The sequence below is a fragment of the Pituophis catenifer genome, unplaced genomic scaffold (assembly GCF_029215685.1).
Source record: "Pituophis catenifer annectens isolate HBS135680 unplaced genomic scaffold, rPitCat1.0.hap2 SCAF_17, whole genome shotgun sequence".
In the NCBI taxonomy this organism is placed as follows: Eukaryota; Metazoa; Chordata; class Lepidosauria; order Squamata; family Colubridae; genus Pituophis; species Pituophis catenifer.
This window is the reverse complement of record NW_027256897.1, coordinates 12,690,496-12,705,913: the sequence shown is the minus strand read 5'-3', so window position 1 is coordinate 12,705,913 and position 15,418 is coordinate 12,690,496. Positions and strand designations below refer to the sequence as shown.

The following is a 15,418-nucleotide window of genomic DNA, read 5'->3' as shown; positions in this document are numbered from 1 at the left end:
TCTACATGGAAGGAAGGAAGCAGCGGACTACCACATGTTTCCATCTTAGGCCCAGGACTCTTCAATATCTTCATAAACGACTTAGATGAGGGAATAGAAGGGGAACTCATCAAATTTACAGGTGACATTAAGCTGGCAGGAATAGCCAACACCCTAGAAGACAAGCTTAGGATCCAAACAGATCTTGATAGACTTGAACAATGGGGCTTATTCAACGAAATGAAATTTAAAGTGGAGAAAATCAAGGTTTTATACCTAGGCAGGAAAAACCAAAGGTACAAGTACAGATTAGGCGAAACTTGGCTCAAAAACAGTAATGTGGGAGGGATCTTGGAGTCCTAGTGGATGATCACTCAAATATGAGTCAGCCGTGTTCAGTGGCAGCCCAAAAAGCCAATGCAATCCTACATTGCATTAACAGAGGGATACAATCAAGATCAAATGAGGTGCTAATACCACTCTATAAAGCCTTAGTGCAGTGATGGCTAACCTTTTTGCCATTGCGTGCCAGGAGAGGGGGGGCAGGGGGGAGAGTCACGCATGCACGTGCCCACGCGCATGCGCACGCAACCCCACCCACCCCCGCTCCTGGCACATGATGGCCTGGTAGGCCCATTTTTCTTTCTTACCTGATTCCAGATCCTTTCTATGCATCTGGGAACGGCGAAAACAGCCTTTCCCACTCCCTTGGAGGCCCTACGGAGGTTGAAAGGGCCCATTTCCCAACTCTCGGTGGGACAGGAAGTGACGTTTTTTGCTGTCCCCAGCCTCCAGAGGCTCTCTAGGAGTCTGTAGGAGCCTTTCTAGGAGTCTCTGGAGGCTGGGGACAGGAAAAAAGTCACTTCCTGTCCCACCGGGAGTGGGGAAATGGGCCCTTTGAGCCTCCGTAGGGCCTCCAAGGGAGTGGGAAAGGCTGTTTTCGCCCTTCCCAGATACACAGAGAGGATCTGGAGCCAGGTAAGAAAGAAAAACGGGCCTTTCCCTCCCCCCCCAGGCCCTCCAGAGGCAGGAAACAGCCTGTTTCCCTACTTCTGATGGGCCCAGAAGACCCGAAAATCAGCTGGCTGGCGCACGCATGCGCCCCAGAGCTGAGCTGGCGTGGCCACTAATATGGCTCCGTGTGCCACCTGTGGCACGCGTGCCATAGGTTCGCCATCACGGCCTTAGTGAGACCCCATGTAGAATACTGCATCCAGTTTTGGTCACTACCCTATAAAAAAGAGGTTGAGACTCTAGAAAGAGTGCAGAGAAGAGCAACCAGGATGATTCGGGGACTGGAGACTAAAACATACAAAGAACAATTGCAGGAACTGGGCCTGGCTAGTCTAGTGAAGAGAAGGACCAGGGGAGACAGGAGAGCATCTTCCAATATTTGAGGGGCTGCCACAGAGAGGAGGAAGGGGTCAAGCTATTTTCCAAAGCACCTGAAGGCCAGACAAGGAATAATGAATAGAAACTGATCAAGGAGAGATTCAACCTGGAAATAAGGAGAAATTTCCTGACAATTAACCAATGGAACAGAAGTTGCCTTCAGCAGTTGTGGGAGCTTCATCCCTGGAAGCTTTCAAGAAGAGACTGGACTGCCATTGGTCAGAAATGGTGTAGGGTCTCCTGCTTGGACTAGATGACCTACAAGGTTGGACTAGATGACCTACACAGTCCCTTCCAACTCTGTTATTCTGTATTCTATTCTAGAAAATTCTTCCAATTTCTTGCTAGACATCCCCAAGGCTCCGGTTTAATTAAAACCATGACTCACTTTTCCACAATTAAGCGCCCGTCTTATGCAAACATCACAGCACTTCAACCAGAAAAAGGCACCACAGGTTTCAGAAGCAAAGCAATAAAAGGGATTTTACTCAGAACTGGGAAAATGTGAGAACTTTGCAACTTCCATGGCAAAATGCAATGGCAAAAGGTTGGATTCCTGATCTGTCCTCCTAACCAGAAGGAATCCAGTCCTGCTCGTCTTAAGCAGAGACACCGAGAACCCAGATCGGGTTTGGGAGAGACAAAGGTTAATAGCAGGGATGGAGTTTGGTGTGAACTCCTATAAAGGTTTCTCCCTGTGTTTGGACATAAAAAATACCACATTAATGTGTAATACACTCTCTTTGTTGCTTTCAAATCATTTTTTTTTAAAAATTGGGGCTATGGGGCACAGCTGGGTCTCAAGGCAGGGGCCCCTCAACAGTGTTTTAGCTGGATTTGACCGGAAGCATCACAGAGAAACAGTCGGGGAATTAGTGGGCTCCGATGAGCTCTGCAAAAACCCGTACTGACGAACCGCTGCCGAAGAGTCTTCAGACCGGAACCATCCTGTAGGGATGGGGAAGAAGGAGAGGCACCTCGGAAGACCAAGGGGAACAGGCAAGTTCCTCGAAGGTCAGAGGAAACTCTCCAATTAGGCAGCAGGGGTGGCAGCCATTGCGGCTATCAAGAAGCTGGGGCAACCGGGCTAAGAATTGAGCAGGAGCGGTGACTGGAACAGAGTTTTGAAGCCGGGTGAGTGACAGCCAACCCACAGGCGAAATAACAACAAAAAAACCTTTCAAACCTGAAGAAACCCTGGAGTAAAAATAGCAGCTAATGGGCATGGGGGGGAAGAAAAGAGGAAGTGTGAAGCAGAATTTAAAGGGACAAAAACCTGAAAAGAAAATTGACTTTTGAATAAGATTATTTGGAAAATTTTAAAAACTAGAAGAAATAACCCCAAAATTGGCTAAAGGATTGGAAAGAAAATAGATTATTTTTTTTTAATGTTAAGAAAAACAAATGAGAAATTGGACAATAAGCCCTGCAACAGAAGTGCTGTAGAATTAAAAGATAAATAAAAGGGGGAAAAGAGGGGGAAAGTATTGTTCAATTTGGACTGGACTATAAAATTGATTTGGTATTTTCAAAGTTAAAAAGAAGAAAAAAGAAGCTAGTAAAGATTGTTAACATGGATTGAAACAAAATGGGTACTTTGTCAGACAACTGATAGGAATTGTGGATTGTAGAGAGCCATCTTCAGGAGAAAAAAGATCATTGCAATTTGGAACCTTTGTTTTGGAAAATTCTGAACTGCATTAGTGATAACAGCTGTGAGAACTTTTAGGGAGGATTGCTTTGTCTGCAAGCAGCTTGACTTTTGAAAAAACAAAAAGGAATACAACAAAACTTTTAAAATTGGATTAATATCAAGCCAGAAAGAATAAAATGGTGCAGGAAATTAGAGAAATGATGAAATAGTCAGCAGGTGCCATCGCTGACTATTGGGGGTGAATCTTTGCCCCCCACAGAGAGGGCGCGCAATCTGGGTGTCCTCCTGGACGCACGGCTGTCTTTAGAAGAGCATATGACGGCCGTGGCCAGGGGGGCCTTTAATCAGGTTCGCCTGATCCGCCAGTTGCAGCCCTTTCTGGACCGGGACGCCTTGTGCACGGTCACTCATGCCCTTGTCACCTCCCGGCTGGACTATTGTAATGCTCTCTACATGGGGCTCCCCTTGAAGAGCACTCGGAGGCTCCAGCTGGTCCAGAATGCGGCCACGCGGGTGGTTATGGGCGCACCTCATTGTACCCGCGTGACACCCCTCCTGCGCGAGCTGCACTGGCTCCCAGTGGTCTTCCGGGTGCGATTCAAGGTATTGGTTACCACCTTTAAAGCGCTCCATGGCACAGGACCCGGGTACCTTCGAGACCGTCTTCTGCCACCAATAGCCTCCCACCGACCAGTCCGTTCCCACAGAGAGGGTCTCCTCAGGGTGCCATCAGCCAAGTTATGTCGGCTGGCGACACCCAGGGGGAGGGCTTCTCTGTGGGAGCCCCAACCCTGTGGAATGAACTGCCCCCGGAAATACGTAAGATCTCCGACCTCCGGCTGTTCCGCTGCACACTGAAGACCCTGTTGTTCCGCCAGGCAGGGCTGTCAATATAATAATTTTAAATTGGGGTATTTTAATTTTTGGGGTTTTAAATCGGCCAAATCTATTTAATTATTTTAATTTTTAATTATTGTTGTGTCTTGTGTTTTTAAATTGGCTGTACACCGCCCTGAGTCCTTCGGGAGAAGGGCGGTATAGAAATAAAATTATTATTATTATTATGATGATGATGATGATGATGATGATGATGATGATGATGATGTACTTGTCATGGAAAACAGAAATATGAGAAATAATTACAATGTTACATGGAGAATCAAAACTTGAGGACCCAAAAATTGAGATAGCGCATGCTCAAGCTAACAAGGAAATAAAGACAGAGAAGCAAGACACAGAGACTGAAAATAAAGAAGATAAAGACGAGATTAATTATGAAAAATTAATTGAATATGTGGATAGTAACAATGAAAAGGAGATTTTAGAGATTACATTGGGATTAACAATGGAAAAAACAGAAAGGGTGGAAAGAGACAAAGAAGGAAAGAAGGGTGAAATAGAAAAAAATATAAAAAATTTAAATGATTACACTGGGATTAACAGTGAAAAGATAAAAGAGAACAAAGGTGTAAAACAATAGGCAAAATAGAAGAGTCCAGGACTTTGAAATACAGAATGATTACACTGGGATAAACAGTGGGGAGATAAGAAAAAGGAGAAAAGGGATGGGTAACAATGGGAAATTTAGGGCAAAATAAGAGGGTTCAAGATTTTAAAGCACAAAAGAAAAAAAGGGGAAAGAAAAAGGCAAAAATAAAAATGAAAAGGGAGAAAGGGAGAAAGAAATGAAAGAGAAATATGTTCTATATACTTAGAATTGAAAAATGAATTATAGTAAGAAATAGAATAATTGGAATATTTTTATTTACATTTTTGGAACTTAGATAATGATAAGTTTTTAGAAATATGAACGTTTAAACTGTAACAACTGAAATACCTTTAATGGTAAATGGTGGTGAAAGTAGAAATGACTTAAGTTATGGCTTTGAGCAATATACGGGGAAAGCTGTATGATTAGACGATAACAGCTAGAACATTTTTAAAATTTAAATAGGGAAACTGTAATAATTGAAATATTTTTAATTGTATATTGTGGTGAAAGTAGAAATGATTAAGTTGTGGTTTGGAAAAACATATGGGGAAATTATTTGGTTTATTATTATCATGTAAACATAATCGATTTGTTAGAAGTTGGATTGCATGAAAATGGAAATAATTGGAATATCCATGTTCATATTTCTGGAATTTATATAAAGAAACATGGGGAAAATTATTTGGTTTATGATTAATATACAAAGAAAAAGATAGTTATATAACTAACTGATTTATACTAAAATGTTGTATTATCAAAGGACATGTATGTTATAAAATAAGTGACTTTATTATTCCTATAAGAAATGAACCATTGTAACACCACATAATTAATTGAGGATGGATATAAAAATAGATGACAATGGGAAGGGAAGGGAAAAATTGAATTTGGTTAAGATTAGAGACGAGAATGAAGGCTAATATTGGTTTTTTAAAAAATAGATGAGAATAAATATCATGGCAAAAAGGAAGTGTAGAAAATTGTAACTTTAGTTGAAATGACTAAACACTATTTAAATTTGTGAATCAGCCAAATGCTCTGTTCAGAGAAAATACATTGTTTGTTTGTTTGTATGTGTGTTTAGGCAAAAAATTAAAAAAAACTTTTTATAATAAAAAACCCCCAGTGTTTTAGCTATGCTGCCCAAATTACAATAATCCAAGGGCAGCTATCCTAATCCCAATCCTGAATCTCTTTATTTAGTTCGGATTTATTGCCGGATTTGTGCGGCTACCTGTTACCAATGAGCTGAAGCCCAATTCATTTTATAGACTTTTGAAAGAGATTCCGCAAGTTCTGCCTTCTCCCAACTTGGCAGCTACAATTCACAGAACGCCCAGGAGCCATGTTGGCTGGGAACGATGGTGTTTACAGTCCAACACCTCCTGGCTGGAGAAGATGGGTTGTTGACTGCTTAACCAGAAAAGTCTTCTACAATGTTTCACAATCAGCTGCATGGGAAGCATTGTTTTCAAACAGTAAGAACAATTTGTTATGAATTGTTGAAAGTGTTTCATTTAGATACAACATAGTTTCTCAACCTTGACAGCTTTAAATTGCTCCGTTTAAAAAAGCTCTGGGAATTAATTGTGAGGATCGAAGACTTTTTAAAGCTTGAGAAACACAGAGTTCAAATCCTGCCTTGCAGTGTAGGTTGGGGTCTGCCTGCTCTGCCCTGCCCCTCAATTCCCTCCCCTTGGGGGCTCAACGCTGCCCTTGCGGTTCTGGCTTCAGTGTCCGGAGAAGCAAGCCAGGTTAACTTCCTAATTCACAGAATCCCAGGTGTGTAAACCTTAATCTACTTTTCCTCCCCTTTTCTGGATAATGGGATTGGTGGCCTCCTGGGAGGGTGGGCCTTGTATCTTAGGAAGAGCCACAAACAATACCTGCCACTGGCTACTCATCAGATACTATTAGCAGCCCAGAAGAGGCTGGGCAAGCAGGGAGGGCTGCACAGGGGCAATTGGGGGGGGCTTACAGGTAAAGTTCTTACAGAGGTGCCAGGGCAGGACACCCATCGGCCAAAGCAGGGGAGGCCACCCTGGGTGAGCCCAGATGTGCTCCAAGGACCAGGAGACCACAACTTCTACAGCCGGAAGGGGGGAGAGGCAGTTTGGGGGGGGGGGGCTCAGAATTTAAGCAGGATTCTTAGGAAGGCGAAAGAGCATGTCCAGAGTCCAGGCCAGCTCCCACCAAAGAAGGGGCTCCTTTCAGGCACATCCACTGAGGGGGTCAGCCGGGGGACTTGCAGCGAAGGACGTAAGAGTCCCGGGACGGGAGACCACCAGGCGATCCCACCCTTCGCAGCGTGGAGAAGCGCCGCCCTCCTGGCGAGAAGGAGCTTGGGAGTCCCGGCAGCACGTGGCCGGGGAGCGGGCCGCGGGGAGGCACTCACGTCATGTTGCGGACGGTGCGGCCGCCGTTCCAGAGCAGGCAGGCGACGCTGGTGAGGGCCGAGGCGACCACGCAGAGGACGCAGTAGCTGGCCACCTTGGCGCGGAAGCGGAGCGGCGGACTCAGCGCCCCCAGCAGCAGCAGCGCCAGCAGCAGCAGCAGCGCGGCGGCCCCCATCCTGGCCGGACGAAAGCTCCGGAGCGCGCCCCTGCGCAGCGGCCCCGGAGCCCGGCGGCTGGAGCGAGAGTCGGGAAGCGCCTGACTCGGCCCGCCGCGCTCGGCAGCTCTTAAGGGGCGGCCGCGCACGCCCTCCCGGCCCTCCGCCCAGGGGCGGCCCCGCTCCGCCCGCCGCGCTCCTCCGCTCGCTCGTCCTTGGCTGGCAGCCCCACAATAGCACTAGCGCTGGAGGACTTGTATACCGCAGCCCTGCTCTGCAAGCTGCGGCAGGTGCCATCACGGCTTCTCGGGGCAAGTCAAGACACCCGTTCATGAGCCGTAAGTAGCAATAGCCCTTAGGCCCATATACCGCTTCGGAGTGCTTCGCCTTGGGAGGGAGGGAGGGAGGAAGATAGCAATAGCCCTTAGACTTATATTGGTGTGTGTATATACGTGTATATACACACGTATATAAAATTAGAGAGAGGGGGGGAGAGGGAGAAAGAGAGAGAGAGAGAGATCCTTCTCTAAGCGATTGGAGTCAGCCTCTTGCCCCCAACAATCTGGGTCCTCATTTTACCACCTCGGAAGGCTGAGTCAACCTTGAAGTCCTGGCAAGAGAATGCAGAGTTAACCACTGTGCCAACACGGTTCATAGATATGAGAGAGGGAGAGGGAAGGGGAGAGAGAGAGAAAGAGAGAAATGGACTAGAAGACCTCCAACTCTGTTATTCTTGGGCTCCTGCAGCTATAGCTTCCTTACCCAGCTACCCAATGACCCAGAGGCAACTGAAGAACTGTGCTGATGTATGGAGCTACATAAGTACCTCCCCCACCCCAAGGTAGCCAAAGGAGAGTGGGAGGGGGGTCAGCAAGCTATTTCTGGGCTAAAAACTAAATACAACGTTTTGAAGGCCCAGAGAATGTGGGGTCCTTTCCACATGGATCAGTCTTTGCTTCTCCTTTTCATCCTGTTGCTTGGGGAGATGGGGTTATTTATTGATTTAATTTCTTTGTCACACATCTGGCATGGAAACGACTCTGGGTGCCTTACAACATTAACACATTAAAATCCTAACATGTATCTTAAACAATAAAAAAACGAAAACTACAGTAAAAATGCAAGTATAAATTATTTATAGGAATAAAGCAAACTTGGAGATCTTCGGATGGGTTGAAGATCCTATTTTTATTTATTTCATTAATATTCAATGGCTGCCGAACTCCAGTGGAGCTGAAGGAGCGGGGCAAATGGAAAAGCCCTCCACCCACCCAAGGACAAAGGCACCAAGGAGTAGCTGTTCAAAGACCATTTAATCATGTGAATTTTGTAAAATGCAAGCTCTCTATCAAGGTAGCAAATCGAAAGCAGAGGGGATGGACTAGATGCCCTTTGGAAGCCCTCAGAAAGAAAGGCCCCATCATCTTAAGGAGCCGCCTAAGCCACAGGCCGGATCTTCATTTCGGTGTGCTTGTAGGAGTAGTGGTAGCCTTTCCCCTTTATCCAGTTGACGCCATCGGCAAAGGTCTTATGTTCTCCCAGCCAGTATTTCCCATTGAGATTGGAGTAGTGGCAGGCATTGTACCACCAGGCACCTTTGAAGGTCTCAGCGCAGTTGGACGCTCCAGGATGTTGCCGCTTGTCCCGGGTGGAGAAGGGCATGTTGTTGTGGTAGGAGAGAGAGTCACCTGGGAGGCAGAGAGCAGGGTGGGTGCCTGGAAGGCCAGTCCAAGCCATCTCCAGGAAATCAGCCTGCCAGTTAGCCTGACTGGCACGGCCCAATTCCAAGAGGCTCATGGAGAAGGATGCTAAGCCCCCCTGGACTTTGTCAGGGACTCACCTGCAGAGCCCCCTGTGAAGGCGCCCAGAGTTAGCTGATACCACTTGGATTCTGCCGCCACCTGGAAGGACGCATACTTGGCGAAGGAATGCTGATTGTTGAAATCAATCAAGTCAACACGCAACTCATTCTTTCCTAGGAGGAAGAGAACTGCTCAGCCATCAACACTCACAATCCTGAACATATGTTTCTCTGGTGCTTCCTCCATCTGCAGAGGGGGCTGAGGGCCCCCTCAAAGTTCTTCCCAGTGAGGGCCCTGCTCCCCTCTCCCCTGGCAACAGAAGGGTGCAGGGCTGCAAGGGGAAGCCCCTCACCCAGCGAGCTCAAGCAGTGAAGGTTGTCGTTCCCCAGCCAGAATTCGGTCAGCTGGCTTCCAAATCCTCTCTTGTAGGCAGCCCAGTCCCGGAAAAAGTCCACCGAGCCGTCCGACCGCCTTTGGAAGACCTGCAGGGGAGAATCGGGACTCCTAACCTTCCGCCTGGGCAGATCCCGAAATCAAAAGTTTTCTCTCCCCACAACCCTCTGTTCCCAAATTTTGGAAGACCTGCAGGGGAGAATTGGGACCCTTAACCTTCCAGCTCAGCAGACCCCCAAATCATACTCTTCCCTCCCTTCCCAAATTTTAGGGGTCTCATGGCTGGCCTTCTCCTCCCAGAAGTGCTGATCCCCCTCCAAGGATCCCTCCGGCCCCCATTCTGGCCTCAGAAAAGACTCTGATTTCTGATTCATCCCATTCTTGGCAAGCAGCAAAGTTACAATCCTGGGTGTCTCTGCTGTGGGGCATAACCCCCTTTCCCCACAGAAGGCCCCATCCAAGGCATGGAGGTAAGAAGCTCTGCGCCCCTTGGCCACACATGGGTAGAACCTCCTCTGCCAGACTCACGATCCATCCGCCTCCGTCAGTGTCCATGTCGCACAGCACCTCCAGGGGCTGGCAGTCCTGGGGGTAGATGGTGTACCAGCCGCTCAGGACCACTCCTCTTTTCAAGAGCTCTTTGCAGTTTGCGGCACCTGGGCAGAAACAGGGCAGGAGAGTGTAGAGTGGAACTGAAACCTGAAACCTTTCTGTTGGGGTTTAGACCCAGAAATATTGGATCGACTAAATGGTATCTGATGCTGCACATAATCACCGCAGGGAGACTGGCATTCGCACAAGAATGGAAGAATGAGGACTTACCAATGGACTCAAAAATAATTTATAAAATTATGGAATGTGCGGAGTCCGACAGACTTACAAAACTGAGGCACAACTATGTCTGATGTGCCACAGCCTCCCAATCTGTCAGGAGTCCCTTTCAGCCTAACTTCAGCTGTCTTATCTAGATTCGCTCCAGTCCGGCTTCAGGCCTGGGTACAGAATGGAAACGGCATTGGTCGCGTTGGTGGATGATCTCTGGAGGGCTCAGGATAAGGGAAGCTCCTCTATCCTGGTCCTGTTAGATCTCTCAGCGGCTTTTGATACCATCGACCATGGTATCATGTTGCACCGGTTGGAGGGGTTGGGGGTGGGGGGCACCGTTTTGCGGTGGTTCTCCTCCTACCTCTCTGACCGGTCGCCATCTGTGTTGGCAGGGGGGCAGCGGTCGACCCCGAGGCGCCTTGTCGACCACCTCACCTTTTGGCCCTGGGGCTCCAATTTTCCCAGAGATTCCCTGAAAGCCTCTTTTAAGAAAAGGCCTGGTGAGGCTTCCAGGTGCCCCCTTCTCAGGGAGGGAGGGGAGTAGCCCCCAGCTGAAAGGTGGGTGACAAGACGGCTTATTTCTTTCGGAAGGGGTCAGGTTCAGGAGCCAACTTCACCCTCTGTCCACAGACCCACCTTTGATCTCTAGAATGCCAGGGGGCCCCCGTGGCCCTTGTGGTCCTCGCAAGCCTGGACTCCCCCGCACAATGGCTATTGTATCGTTGACTTCAGGGTCAAGCTCCTTAGCTTCTGCAAAGGAAGGAAAACATTTGGAGGAAAGAACTTGGTTTAAGCGAAGCAAATTTCTCATCTGAGAAGGGCGGTAATGCTGCCCTTCTTGCTCCTCAGAGCTAAGCTGCCTGTTACTCACCTGGGCAGGACTCCTGCGCCCCTCGATGGATTGCAATCATCAGGCAGAAGAGGAGGAGACCCACTTGCTCTCCAGCTTTCCACATGGTGCCCGCTGGACTCCGACTGCAGCCTGCCCCGGACCCTCTGCTTTTATTTGGGCAGCCGGCTTTTGTCCCTTTCCCCTTTAAGTGAGGCCTCCAGGGCAACATCACAACACCACAAACTGCTTCCTTGTTGATCAAAACACACCCCGGCTAGTTAAACACCTGGGTAATTCTTCATTGTGGAGGGAGGCAACCCATCTGCTTCAAAGCAAAGCTGCAAGGGGGGAAAATGGGGCTACTGTAACATGAGATGCCTTCAGGTGATTCTCTCTTCCTGCTGGTGGGTTGTCAGCAGAACCAGATCTCCAATTCGGACTTAAGGGACCAATGGTCCAATGGCCAAAATTATGCCAGACTTCAAATCTGGGGGCTGTTATCTTTCACTCCACTCTTTCAATGCTTGCTTGTCGGCTGCCATGGTAACGGGGGGGAGAGGGAGCTAGTGAGTTGCTAGATGGGGAAGCGTGCTGGAGGATGAGAGGAAGGGGAAACGAAAGCGAAACTTAGCTGCAGTCCTGTGCCTTTGAAGCGGTTATCGAAACAACAGTCCTGACATTCCAGATTGATGACACTGCCAGACGTGTGATTCCAACTGACCTCTGGAGGGCCTTTGGATTGGATGATTTACGCTGGACAGTGGGAGGGGAGGCTGCTTTCTATATGTGATTTTCCCGCCTATTGCGTCAGATCTTGCTTTCCTTTGGCTGCATTCAGTTCGATTTTAGTAAAAGTACCTTTACTCCATGAAAACGGTGTCGGGGTCATTCTTCCCTGAATTCTGAAAGGAGGCACGCCTGACACGGTGTGAACCCGCTAAATAGCCACAGAGTAACCTTCCTGGTTTTGTAGAAATATGAACAACATGACTGAAGGATTAAAAGCAACGAGGCAAGGAGAAGGTTCCAATCAATCAAAATGCAGCTGGAAGGGACCTTGGAGGTCTTCTAGTCCAAGCAGAAGACCCTCTACCATTTCAGGTAGTATTTTCTTAAAAACCTCCAGTGATGGAGCACCCACAACTTCTGGAGGGAAGCTTTCCACCCGTTGATAGTTCTCACTGTTATTTCTCCTTAAATTCAGGTTGCTTCTCTCTCTGCTTAGTTTCCATCCATTATTTGTCTTGTCTTGTCTTCTGGTGCTTTGGAGAATAATTGAGCCCCTCTTCTTTATGGCAGCCCCTCGAATACTGGAATAATGCTACCATGTTCCCCCTAGTCCAGTGATGGCTAACCTTTTTGCCGTCGTGTGCCAAAAGCGGGGGGAGTGCGGGGGGTGGAGCACACGCGTGCTCACACCCATAATTCAATGTGCCCCGCCCTCGGTGCATGCGCACGTGACCCCCCTGTGCTCCCACTGCTTTTGGCCCGTGATGGCCTGGTGAGCCCGGTAGGCCTGTTTTTTTGCCCTCCCCAGGCTCCAGAGGCTTTCTAGGAGCCTGGGGAGGGCAAAAGCAGCCTTCCCCAACCCCCCAGAAGCCAGAAACAGCCTGTTTCCCGATTTCCGGTGGGCCCATAAGGCCTGAAAATCAGCTGGCTGGCATGCACATGCACGCTGGAGCTGAGCTAGGGTAACACTCGGGTGCCCACAGATATGGCTCCACGTGCCACCTGTGGCACACGTGCCATAGGTTCGCCATCACGGCCCTAGTCCTTCTATTCTGTAGACTAGCCAAACCCAAATCCTGCAACTGTTTTTCTTCATTTATTTTAGTCTTCAGGCCTTTAATCATCTTCTTTGCACTTTTTCCAAAGTCTCAACATTTTTTTTATAATGTGGTGACCAAACCCGGGTGCAGGATTCCAGGTGTGGCCTTAATAAGAATTTATAAAGAGGTACTAACACTTCACATGATGTTGATTCTATGCATCTGTATATACAATCAAGAACTGATTTTACAACCAAGAATTATACAACCACCGTAGCTCAGATTCTCCTCTTACGATGGGAGGCCAGGTGTTCTCTTGGAAGGCTGCTAGAGCCCAATTTCAGCCTCCTAGTGAATGTTGGGGGTCCCTTTCAGGGAGCAGATTTCCCCTTTTGGCATTTGCAACCCCAACTCTGATGGACGGCCACTTGGATTGGGAACAAACACCATTTCAAGGGGATTTTTATTCTCCAAAAGCCCCTGAGGGCCAGACATGAAGTAACGTCTGGAAACCTATCAAGGAGAGATGCAACCTGGAATTAAGGAGAAATTTCCTGACAGGGAGAACAATGGAATGTCTTGGCTCCAGATGTTGGGTGCTCCATCACTGGAGGTTTGCAAGAAGAGGTTGCAGAGCCATTTGTCTGGAATGGTACAGGATCTCCTGCCTTGGGCAGAGGGATGGACTAGAGGACCTCAAAGATCCCGTCCAACTCTTCTGCTATTCATGGGCTCCTGCAGCTGTGGCTTCCTTACCCAACTACACAGTGGCTCAGAGGCAGCTGAAGAAGGATACAGACTTATGGGGCTTCTAGTCACCTCCAAGATAACCAAAGGAGACCAGTAAGCAGAGGTCAAAGCCACTTTCTGTGCAGAAGACTAAATAAAGCTTTTGCAAGCCCCAGAGAATGTGGGAACTTTTTCACAAGTTTGTTTCCATGGATTCGTCTTTGCTTGTTCTTTCCATCCTGTTACCTTCCAGCTCAGCAGGCCCCCAAATCATACTCTTTCCTCCCTTCCCAAATTTTAGGGGACTCAGAGCTGGCCTTGTCCACCCAGAAGTGCTGGACCCCTTCCCCCCATGGTCCTTCCGGCCCCCATCCTGGTCTCAGGAAAGATTCAGTTTCTCTTTTAGCATATTCCTGGCAAGCAGCAAAGTTACAATCCTGGGTGTGTCTGTGCAGTCAGAAATGCTGAATGCCTTGGCTGCACCTGGGAAGAGCTGCCCTCTACCGGACTCACGATCCATCCACCTCCGTCGGTGTCCATGTCGCACAGTACCTCCAGGGGCTGGCAGTCCTGGGGATAGATGGTGTACCAGCTGCTCAGGACCACTCCTCTTTTCAAGAGCTCTTTATAGTTTGGGACACCTGGGTAGAAAGAGGGCAGGAGAGGTTGGCACTCTCTGTGCCAGGGTCTTTGCCAAAGGGTCTTATTCCTGAGGGGCAGGCTCAGTGGCTGCAGCTGGTTGGCAATAGACATTATGGGGCTTCTAGTCCCCCCCTCCCCAAGATAGCCAAAGGAGACCAATAAGCAGAGATCGAAGCCACTTTCTGTGCAGAAGACTAAATAACACTTTTTTGTGCCCCAGAGAATGCGGGATCTTTTTCACATACATTTCCATGGATTCGTCTTTGCTTGTTCTTTCCGTCCTGTTACTTGGGGAGGAGGGAAGGGTGTTTGTTTATTTATTAATTAAATTTATTTGCCACCCATCTCATATGGAAATGACTCCGGGCACCTTACAGCATTAATGCATTAAATCCTAACAGAGAAATACCCATGTTTCCCTGAATATAAGACCGGGTTTTATTTTCTTTTGGGTAGCAAAATATGCACAGGGCTTATTTTCGGGGGTGGTAGTGTCATTTTTGTTCCCATGTGCGGCAGACCCACTTCTGCTTGCTCATGACAGAGCAGGAGGCCATGCGGTGTACGAGTGCCACCACCTCGAGGCAGAGGGGATGGAGCTGTGTCACCAGCTAACCTCAGGGCCCCTGCAGTCAGACCATCCATGCCCTGACACCTGCCTTGCCTCACAGTCATGGCACTAACACATCGCACAACCTCCTGCTCTGTTGTGGCCAGGAGCCAGTAGATGTGGGCCGGCAGCCATGCACATGGCTTCTGATGCTGCTGCCATATGGTAGGTGCCAGGTTATGGATGGCCTGGTTGCGAGGGCTCAGAGGTAAGTTGGTGCAGGCGCATGGGGCAGTTCCACCACTACTCCACCTCATGGTCCCAGCACCGCAAGCCACTAGAGGGAATGGGCATCCGGCTAACTGCGCAGGCTCTTAAGTAGGGCTTATTCTGGGGGAGGTAGGGCTTATATTAGGCACACACATTTAAAAACATGCTAGGGCTTATTTTTGGGATAGTCCTTATTTTCAGGGAAACGGTATTTCCCTGTTTTCCCCAAAATAAGACATCCCCTGATAATAAGCCCAATCAGGCTTTTGAGCGCATGGCAATAAGGCCAAGTGCTTATTTCAGGGTTCAAAAAAATATAAGACAAGGTCTTATTTTCAGGAAAACATGGTTTAAAAGAATAAAAATGGAAATCACTCATTTTTCATGCACTTCGAAATCACTCATAACCAGACAACACATTGTTTATATAGACATTGAGATTGTTGCTCTTTCTTTATATAGTAAAAAGAAAAAAAGTATTTGGAGAAAAAAGGAAATCACTCAAAAGATGGGGAGGGAGGGAACACATGCATGGGGG

The 15,418-nt window shown here is 48.1% G+C and overlaps 2 protein-coding genes across 2 annotated transcripts in view; both read right to left on the bottom strand.

The window, feature by feature from the left end:
* The window catches only part of AGPAT2 (1-acylglycerol-3-phosphate O-acyltransferase 2), a 52,434-nt gene extending 45,289 nt beyond the window's left edge, over window positions 1-7,145 (bottom strand). The window contains exon 1 of the mRNA XM_070955632.1: window positions 6,913-7,145. Coding sequence (XP_070811733.1) covers window positions 6,913-7,088 — 176 coding nt within the window. The 5' untranslated portion in view covers window positions 7,089-7,145. The remainder of the gene's footprint in view (window positions 1-6,912) is intronic.
* A 1,103-nt stretch (window positions 7,146-8,248) lies between these two features.
* Window positions 8,249-11,044, bottom strand: LOC139325570 (ficolin-2-like). Its single transcript, XM_070955505.1, has 6 exons — window positions 10,960-11,044; window positions 10,725-10,838; window positions 9,792-9,919; window positions 9,223-9,352; window positions 8,909-9,043; window positions 8,249-8,756 (listed from the first exon to the last, which is right to left on the bottom strand). Exons 1-6 carry the CDS (start codon window positions 11,042-11,044, stop codon window positions 8,506-8,508), a joined length of 843 nt encoding a protein of 280 aa, XP_070811606.1. The 3' UTR covers window positions 8,249-8,505.
* Window positions 11,045-15,418: the final 4,374 nt, after the last annotated feature.